The 9780-nt window shown below is 34.9% G+C and overlaps 1 protein-coding gene across 1 annotated transcript; it reads left to right on the top strand.

The window, feature by feature from the left end:
- The first annotated feature begins 720 nt into the window (after positions 1-720).
- Positions 721-5985, top strand: LOC111005613 (casein kinase II subunit alpha). The gene is made up of 10 exons (XM_088124228.1): positions 721-1154; positions 1531-1660; positions 2849-3043; positions 3216-3373; positions 3511-3601; positions 4161-4226; positions 4529-4611; positions 4722-4785; positions 4896-4964; positions 5614-5985. The coding sequence occupies exons 1-10, from the start codon at positions 793-795 to the stop codon at positions 5671-5673; spliced, it is 1278 nt and encodes a 425-aa protein (XP_087980354.1). The 5' UTR covers positions 721-792; the 3' UTR covers positions 5674-5985.
- The last annotated feature ends 3795 nt before the right edge of the window (positions 5986-9780 follow it).

Below are 9780 nucleotides of genomic sequence, written 5' to 3' on the forward strand. Positions count from 1 at the left end.
TGTTTCATTTATCCCACACGTATCAATTGAGTATTTATTATTTAATGCGTCGGCAATCATAAGCAAAAAAAATCAAAATTAATCTAGTACTTGACAAAACAATACGTGAATTGTTCTAACAAGTGAAAAAACATTTGTAATGATAATAATAATAAAACTTATACCCTCTAATTACATTCCAAACAAACCAAGTCATTTTCCATAATAATAAATCACAGCCAGTAAGCTAATACTAAACTTAATAGTCAATACTAAATATTTATTGAAAGTATTTATGTCTATTTATTATTTTAATCACATGACTTAAAATTTCGATGGGTCGTTTAATAAAATAAAATTGTATTTTTTGCTCTCGTTAGGTAGAGGTGAGATTCGAATCCACAAATTTTTTCGATATATACATTAACCAATTTAATCATGTTCATGGCAATTCTTAAGCATTTTTTTAACTATAGTGGTTAACATTTATTTATTTTTAAACCTCACATCATCTTATTGTGACTTTTTCTTTTAATACAACAATATGTAAGAGGAAGATTTCCACCCATCACATTTTGATAAGAAATAAATGTATTAACTAATTGACATAAACTTAAAAAAAATAAAAAGCCTAGAGGAGATATTTATTGAAAACATTAGAGAAGAAAGAAAGCTAACGAATTTAACAATTAATTGGGGGGGGGGGGGGGGGGGGGGGGGGGGGGGGGGGGGTAAAGAAAGATAAGATAGAGAAGAAAAGGGGGTATTTGAGTCGGGGATGCTGCAAAGTTGTTGGTTTCAATCAGCGATTTGATGGCCATAAGGCCGCTCAATTTCAAAGTTTCTCCAAAATACCACACGCCTCTCTCTTCCGTGCTCTCTCCGCCTCTCTTATCCGTCATCTCTGCCCGCCAATCGCTGCCTCAAATCCTCCTCCTCCTCCGCCGGATTGCTTTCTCCGCCGCCTTGCTTTCTCGCTCCCAACACCACCACTCCCCCCCGCACGGGACCAAGCCGCGTCTCCGTTCTCCGTCCCCGCAAGAAACCCTGGCGCAGAAGATCGGGAAATCGATTCGCCGCCCTGGCGCTCCCTCTAAGGCTAGGGTTTATGCCGACGTTAACGTGATCCGACCTAAGGAGTACTGGGACTACGAGTCCCTCACCGTCCAGTGGGGGTAATGTTTTTTTCTTCCCTATCTTTTGTTTTTTAGGGATAACTTTTTCGAATTTAGCTTCACAGGAACAAAGAGCAGGGGCGGAAATGGGTATCGCTTGGTTTGTATTGGAACGTCTTATATCCTCTTAACTCCATGTCCTAATGTAAAATTTATTGCTTTCCGTTTGGGTTGCAAAATCTATGGGGACTTTAGCTTACTACTTCTTTAGACGTCAATTGCACGAGCTTATACGAATATGTTTGCTTCCATGTCTTTTAGCCTCAAGAACTTTGCATTCGTGGGATGGATTATGCATTTCATTTCGGAATAGAAGTTTCACATTTGGATAACACTAATGTTGCCTTATCTTTGGATGACATGGTTCATTTTACAGGGACCAAGATGATTATGAGGTCGTGAGGAAGGTGGGGAGAGGAAAATATAGTGAGGTGTTCGAGGGTGTTCACTGCACCAAGAATGAGAAATGTGTCATAAAGATTCTTAAACCTGTGAAGAAGAAAAAGGTAAGTTTTGTTTTCTCATCTCTATTGCATGGAGGTTGTCATTGTTGTGTTGTAGTCCTTGTAATGTAATAGAGGTGCCTGCTGCCTCATTATCAATAGGAAAGACTATATTGGGAGACAGACTGCATTTTATTCTTTTATAGTAGAGTAGTTGCCGTAGCTAGTGTTAGCATTTGATCTTTCTTGTTTTTTTTTTTTTGTGAACTAACGGGTATTGGTTGCTTCTTGCTTCCCAAATGTGCATTTGGTTTTGTCTTGGTTGTTATCTATGAAGCTTGGTCACTATTTTGAGTTTTTAGTTGGGCTTCATGTTCTGTAATACAAATTTAAACTGTCCAATTTTTTCATTGAACATGTTTGAGATACTCAATGGACACGTGAGGTCATGTTTAGTTTAGTAAAGAAATCGAGGAAAAAGTAAATTGATAATTTTTTGTAAAGTAAACCTTCATGTGCTTGCATTTAAACTAAAAAACAAATGAAAAAGATACGTAAACCTGTAAAAATTAAGCAAAGGACATTTGAACAGATCATTTTGTTTAATAAAATCCAATATAGTGGTACGAAGATGTAGAAATAAAAGTATTCTGTTCAAGGGACTCACTCTGATTGTAAGAGTAAGCATATGAATTTTTTCATGAATTTTTATGTAGTCTGTACTGTTAAGTGTTAACTGTCATTTATTATGTCTTTAAACAACAGCATTAGTTATTTTTTTAGTATCTGGATGAAACCGTGCGTCCAAACTAATGAATTATCAATTGAGAATGATCACTTCATGGGAAAGATAATTTACGTGATTAGGCATAGTTTAGGATGATTTATATCGTACAAAGTGGTGCTAGTATTCATCATTCCTGTTAATGGAAATTTTGTAAAATTGAAGAATTTGCTTCTTTTCTTATGGAATATTCTTGGGCCTCCAATAGTCAGATTACCAGACTCACATGTATGTGCTCACACATGCATAATGGTTTTTTTATTTATTATATTTTTATGGTTGAAGTCAAATCCTTTAAAGTTATCTGCAGCTAATTATCAAGTTGAATGTTTTGTCTAGCATCTTTTGAGCATTCTTTGAAGTCCTTCAGAATTTGCAAAGACCTGTTTTTTAAATATTTATTTATTTATTTATTAGGAATTATTGTTTCCTTAAGATGTCATATTCTGCTTGTGTACTCAATGCAGATTAAGAGGGAGATAAAAATACTGCAGAATCTTTGTGGAGGGATAAATATTGTGAAGTTGCTTGATATTGTTCGAGACCAGCAATCGAAGACCCCTAGTCTTATATTTGAGCATGTGAACAATATTGATTTTAAAGTTCTTTACCCAACACTTTCAGACTTTGATATTCGCTATTACATATATGAACTTCTAAAGGCAAGCATATTGTTTCTGATCCTTTTTATTGTTATGATAAGTAAACATCTTTCTGTATGCTGACTCGTTGCTTGTTTTGCAGTTACTTAATTAATCATCAACCCTCGACCCCATAGTTTTCATTTGATTTTGCTGACTCTTGGTGCATCATGTTGTTTGAAACTTTGTATAGGCATTGGATTATTGCCACTCACAAGGAATTATGCATCGAGATGTCAAACCTCATAATGTGATGATTGATCACGAGCAACGTAAACTTCGTCTTATAGATTGGGGCCTTGCTGAGTTTTATCATCCTGGGAAAGAGTATAATGTTCGTGTTGCTTCGAGGTTGGTTGTTTATTCTCTTTGTGAATCTGTTTCGCATTTAAATTAATATATTATGATTTATTTAGTGGCACTTGAGGTTTGTTTTGAATGATTTTGGATCAATATGTTCCTTTCATTATTTTGTTGAGTATTTGCAGATATTTTAAAGGTCCAGAACTTCTTGTTGATTTGCAAGATTATGATTACTCTTTGGACTTGTGGAGTCTTGGTTGCATGTTTGCAGGAATGGTGAGTAATTGATTGATACCTACAATTTCTAATATTACAATTTTCTGGTTTGATGAGAATTGTTAAATTTTTTTAATAGAAATTCTAAGATATTATTATTTATCTGAGTTATACGTAGGATTATATTTTATCATGTAAGCAAGTGGACAACTGGACTTAGTACGTTAATGGGGCCTTCACAGTTCGCATATAGTTGTATTGGTTAATTCTGAAGTGGCATGCTTTGCATTTTCTGGTGCCCTCAACAAAGTTGTATTGTAATGTTGTCTTGTTTGAATTTGGACATATTTTCACGATTCTTGTGCTTGCTTGTTGCCTATTGATTTTTATTTTATAATCCAGAAAGGGAAAGAAAAATAAAACAGAAATTCTCTATCTAGTATATAGTATTTTCTTACGATGCTCTGCAGAGAAGGATATTATTCTGCCTTACTGTTAATCCTAAGATGGAAGATGACTTGATTGTTCTATATTCCTCCTGTTTATCTTTCTTTTCTAAAGAAAGATTCCACTTGTTTAGAATTGCTTGGTGCTTATAATTTGTAATTTGTGCTTTCAGATTTTCCGAAAGGAGCCATTCTTCTATGGACATGATAATTATGATCAGCTGGTTAAAATAGCTAAGGTATAGAATATTCTTTAATTCAAGTTTTATATTTTGTTTTATTCTTGCAGCTAGTAGAATTTGTGTCAAGGTTTTTATCCTACGTATGTGTACTTGCCAAGTTTTTATGTGTGAGAAGCGCCTCATATTTTTTTGAATTTGTGCTGAAAGGCAAGTTAATTTAAAAGAGTTCACACTGTATGTCGAGAAGTTCAAAGAAATGGGTGTCATTCATCTGGTTTTAGTTTTTTGAGAACGGGTGAATGTATTATCCTTGAGAGCTCTAGATCTAACTTGATGTTTATGGTCTTCTGCTGTGACAGGTGTTGGGGACAGATGAATTGAACACATACCTGACTAGGTATCGAATAGAATTGGACCCGCATCTCTCGGCTCTTGTTGGGAGGTTTGTTCAAGGACTTAACGCGTTCAATTTTTATTTTGTGCTGGTTATCAGCCACTTCAACTGAGTTCTTTCCTTATTGCTTACTTTCTTTTTTAATAAATTTGATAAAGGCATAGCCGGAAACCTTGGGCCAAGTTCATTAATGTTGAGAATCAGCATCTGGCAGTCCCCGAGGTAAAAGACAAAAAAAGAATTGTCATGTTTTGTAACTGAGCATTTTTATGACCATATTTATTTGTTTGTTTGAGGTTCATATTTATGACCATATTTATTTTACGTTGAAGGCTGTTGACTTCGTTGATAAATTGTTACGCTATGATCATCAAGAAAGGCTAACTGCCAAAGAGGCAATGGTAAAGTTCACTGCACTAAAGCATTTTATTCTTTCTTTTCTTTCTTGCACCAATCTACGCTCATGCAATTCCCCTCCCCTCCCCCTCCCCCTATTGGGTTTGAATACATAATGTGGATATTTTATTGTGACGTTCCATTTGTTTGTTGGTAATGGTATTGGGTTGAGATATATTTTGATTGGAGAACCAATTTTCTTCATTATGGCGAGGGGGAATAACACCACACAATTAAACTATTAACATTCCTTTGGTGGCCGTTTGGTTGGGGGAACGAACAATGAACATGACATTTCCATCCCATTCTTTTGACAAGTTCTGCACCCCATCAAAGGATGCATTCGAGAGTTGGAAGATCCTGCCACTCCCATTTTACCCCCCAAGTTCTTAAAATTGCTCTCTTTATCGACTTACATAGCTTTTGCTCGAACATGATTCTATACCATTCAAATTCAGTATAACTAATGGCATCAAAGTTTCTTTAGTAAGATTCATCTGTCATTACATCATATCTTATTAGAATGTATATTGATTCGATTCCCATCATAGAAGTTCTGGATAGACATTACATAATAACAATATTATGTACTGAGATATAAGCGTGCACCATTTCAATATTTTAATGAACAGCGTGTTGTTGATGGTAATGCAGGCACATCCATACTTTTTTCCCATTAGGAATGCAGAAAGCAGCAGAACTCGCACCCAGTAAAAATATCGAATTTCCAGGTGGGAGCTGACAACTACTGTGTACCTCTTCTCTCTAATCTTCTGGTCTCTGTATTTTTGGCCATCCTCTGTTATGTTTAAGAACTTTCATTTGGTCCACTCGAGGAATTGCGCCACCCCCTTGTGTGCTGTAAACCCAAGTTATTTCCCTTTATTCCCCCCCAAATATTTGGCTAATTGTGAAGTAATTTTTTCTGTCAGGTTCATTTTTAAAGCATTATTTTCTTAAGCATTTGAATGGCTGATCATTTTCTGTCATTAACACCTTCATTATCAAAGATTATTCCTCTCTCAAGTACTCTTCTATGGACACGGGTGTTCTGAATGGGTTGAATGAAATTTTGGACCAACTGGGTTGTTGGATTGTAAGATTGTGATCCAATCACATGATTGAATTTGGTGCTTGGTTTGGTTTGTTTATTCTTATAATATACTTCAAATAATTAGTACCTTGAAAACGTTTTTTTCCTCGCAGAATCAAGAACTAGTTCTATTGATAATTTTTTTTTAATTTATTTCAACCCAAATCAATGGTTTCTGTTCGTATTTATTCGACGATACTATTATCATATTTAACGAATCTATTGTCTCTGTTTTTAAGAAATTGGATCAATGATCTCAATTGGGCTCGGGCTTGGGCCGGGTTCTAATCTGAAGCCCCATCTTAAATCCTACGCCAAAGAAACTTGTGTTACATCCATGTGATAGTTCATTGTATTCGAGGTGGTTGATGGTTTATTATGGACACGTGTAACATGAAATTTATTATTAACGCGATAAAGTTTCAATAATCAAATGAGAAAAATAAATCTAACACCTACTGCACAATTAGGAGCCGTGACAATATCCTTCTCAAATAATTTTTAGTACAAAAAACAAACTAGATTTCCATCAAATATATATTATATATATTTTCAATCTTAGTGCTGGCAGTGTGAATACATCCATTTGTTGAAACAAAAAGAAAAAAGAGCATCAAATTGATTTGACTTGTCAAAAAGACAACATTGTACATATTGAATCAATTGACATTTATCAAACCAAATTGTTGACCATCACAGTTAGGTAGGATAGATAATGCAGTAGCATTACATATCATATCATATCTAATTTAAACAACTTTATAAACAAATTGAGCTGATATGAACTTGCATCTTCTTCTAGCAGCAAAAGAATCCAAAGCAAAACGTTAGTTAACCGTCACAACCATCCAATCAAAATCTCGTTCTCTAGGTTAAAAAAAACCCATCAACTTGATTTCACCCGTCGAGATCGCTACACTATTACGAGTAAAAAAAAAAAAGAAAGAGAGGATACATATAGATATATAAAGAAATAGATGGGGGGGACAAAATGTGCATGCTTGAGAGTGACATCGAAAAGCATCATGGGATAGCACATAACTACATTTTAGCCTTTTAATTTGGGCCTCTCTTTCTTTCTCTCTCAATGTGTCTGGAAGCAAACTTCCTTATGTTTTTGACGTTTCATTTTCAACAGCACAGCCCCACGCCCTCCACAGTGCGTGTACTTGAACCAAATTAAATCTCACATCTTTCATCTTCTATCGGGCCCATTTGGAAAAGATATGTTGATGTTATGAGATTGTGGTGATTACACGTGCTGTATGCGAGTGGATTGAACAGTAGTGTAGTGTGTAAACATTAATATATATAAAAATATAAATAATTTGGAGACAAAGTTAAGACATGGGAATCCCAAACTCACCTTCCTTTTGAAACATTTGGCATTTAATCCGATATTTGGGACCTCCTTTTCCCTTTCCTTTGGGGACCATTTTCTCTTCTTCTCTTTCTCTTGTGTTTACACCTTGCATCTCTATAAACTTCGAATCTTATAATAATAATAATAATAATAATAATAATAATAATAATAATAATAATAATAATATTGACATATTTCATTTTGGGTTTGGGAGAGGAAATGGTGTAGGAGAGTTTGGAGGGTAGCTACGACAAAATCATTGTAAACCCAATACACGTTGCTTTTTGTATAGTGAATATGACACTCCAAGATAGAGATGGTAACTAGTGAGGTGGGATGATTTGTCATTTTCATCCTCCATCATTCTTTCCTTTCCTTTTCATTATATAATATGAAGAACTTGTGATGAAAGGTAGTATAACAATAATTTAGAAAAAATAAAGTTACTATTTTTTAAATTGGATAAATGCCAGGATTTGGATTTGGTTTCTTTCTTTGAACATTTTAAAAGGGACCCTTCAGTTGGTAATATGTGAGTTTTCATCAAATTATTATATAAATCTATTGTGACTGAAACCAACAAGGGTGAGTGAGTCATGAGTGGGAGTTTAAAAAATTATTTAATTACTCATTTTTGGCTCACACATTTATGCCATTATTTTAACTCTCAATTTACTAATAAGATCCTTTTCAATCTCTTTCAATTGTTCCATATATTACACATATTGTCTATTTCCACTCTTTTGAACTTAAACCCACATGATTTTACTCTTGAACTCTATTAAAAAAGTCTTGTGATCTCAATTTCGATAGCGCACACGGATTTTATTTTTCAACCCTATGAAAAGGTGTTATTTTTTTTTCATATATAATTATAATAATCCTTCCTATGATTATGAAAGTAACAAAAAGCATAGGAGAGATACTAAATATAAAAAAGAAAAAAAAATGATAGAGAATGAGGTTAGGTTAAAAGTTAAGAGTATTTGTAATTTGGCACCCACCCATTAAAAAATAATTAGGCCTCTTTTGTTTGAACTTTGAAGGGGGAAGATAAGATGGGAAGAAGATGGTGGATAACATGGCGGCTAGTGAGTGAGCATTTTTTTGTAATTTTGCAAAGTGATGGGAGTGAGTTTCATATGGGACCCTCCTCTGTTTTTTTCCCATTTCAGTTCTTCTGTCGTCTCCTTTTACTTTAATTACCTTCCACATTATAATATTTTTTTGGCTCCATGCAAAACAGTTTCCAAGTGAAAGTACCACAGTGACCCTTCCACATCCAACCCAAAAACCTCCAATTTCATTACTTACAAATTTGGTAACTTTTATGGCCCTGATGCCGTTTCAATTTGGTTGCTATGGTTTAGTACATAGATCTCATTAAATAGTCTATGTTGTTGTCATATTGACACATCATGGGATATTTTCAATACGCTAAATAAAATCATACTACGAGGACTAAATTGAAACTCCGCTGAAATTATAGGGACCAAACTTGTGATTTAACCGGTAGGAAGTTGGGTATTGTAATGATTTTGAATGGCAGACCGGCCACGTACCCCACTTGGGTCACTGACCATTAAAGGCAAAAACAACAGAAATGCTGCGTTACTGACGTGAAAAAAGGCCTTATCAGATAACATTTTGAAACAGAGTAGAAAGAAGAGAAGAGGGAAATTTTTGTTTTCATTTGGAAGTTTTTGTAGTAAAGTGAAACGCATGCAGAGGATAAGATAAGAAAGAAACACTGTAGAATTAAATGAGGGGAGAGAAAAAAGTAGTGGTTTTGAAAATTGGCATGCAGTTCATCTGTCATGAAAGGCCGGACCATGAAAGGTCATTTCATCAGAATCAGAAGAAGAAGAAGAAGAAGAAGATGAAGAAGATATGGGCGTGAAACTGAAAACTGAAAGGTTGAGACTTTGAGAGAGGGAGACAAAATGCTTAATATTTGGGATTTGGGTGAGCCATGGGCGCATCTAAGTGTCGGCCTATGAGCAAACATTTTATAAATATAATGTCCAAATTCCACTTCCAACACTACACAACAAACTTCAGAATTGACAGCTCCTTAACCACAACACCACCCCACCATATACGTAACCCCTCTCTCTCTCTGTCTCTGACTATATATTAATATGTCTTCTCTTTTTTACCAATTTTAACTCAACACCCTTCTTGGCAAATGGGCTGCTCAACCCTTGGATGTAATCCTAGAACAGTGTCGTCAACCTTCTAAATAATAATGCTTTCCTTTTCACATCACATCTCCAGTTGTTATTGGTAAGCAAATTGAAGTAGTGGCTCACAACACAGAATAATACTTATTTAGTGGCTCATCTGTTCACAAATAGAATTGAGA

This window comes from Momordica charantia (assembly GCF_013281855.1).
Source record: "Momordica charantia cultivar OHB3-1 chromosome 1 unlocalized genomic scaffold, Mcharantia_2.0 BLBB01000001.1, whole genome shotgun sequence".
In the NCBI taxonomy this organism is placed as follows: Eukaryota; Viridiplantae; Streptophyta; class Magnoliopsida; order Cucurbitales; family Cucurbitaceae; genus Momordica; species Momordica charantia.

Bases quoted from the DNA above. Each gene is read 5' to 3' on its own strand.
- LOC111005613 (XM_088124228.1), top strand. From the start codon at position 793: ATGGCCATAAGGCCGCTCAATTTCAAAGTTTCTCCAAAATACCACACG. The intron at 1,661-2,848 runs GTAAGTTTTGTT...TACTCAATGCAG, and splicing joins AACCTGTGAAGAAGAAAAAG to ATTAAGAGGGAGATAAAAAT. The intron at 4,612-4,721 runs GTTTGTTCAAGG...AATTTGATAAAG, and splicing joins CTCTCGGCTCTTGTTGGGAG to GCATAGCCGGAAACCTTGGG.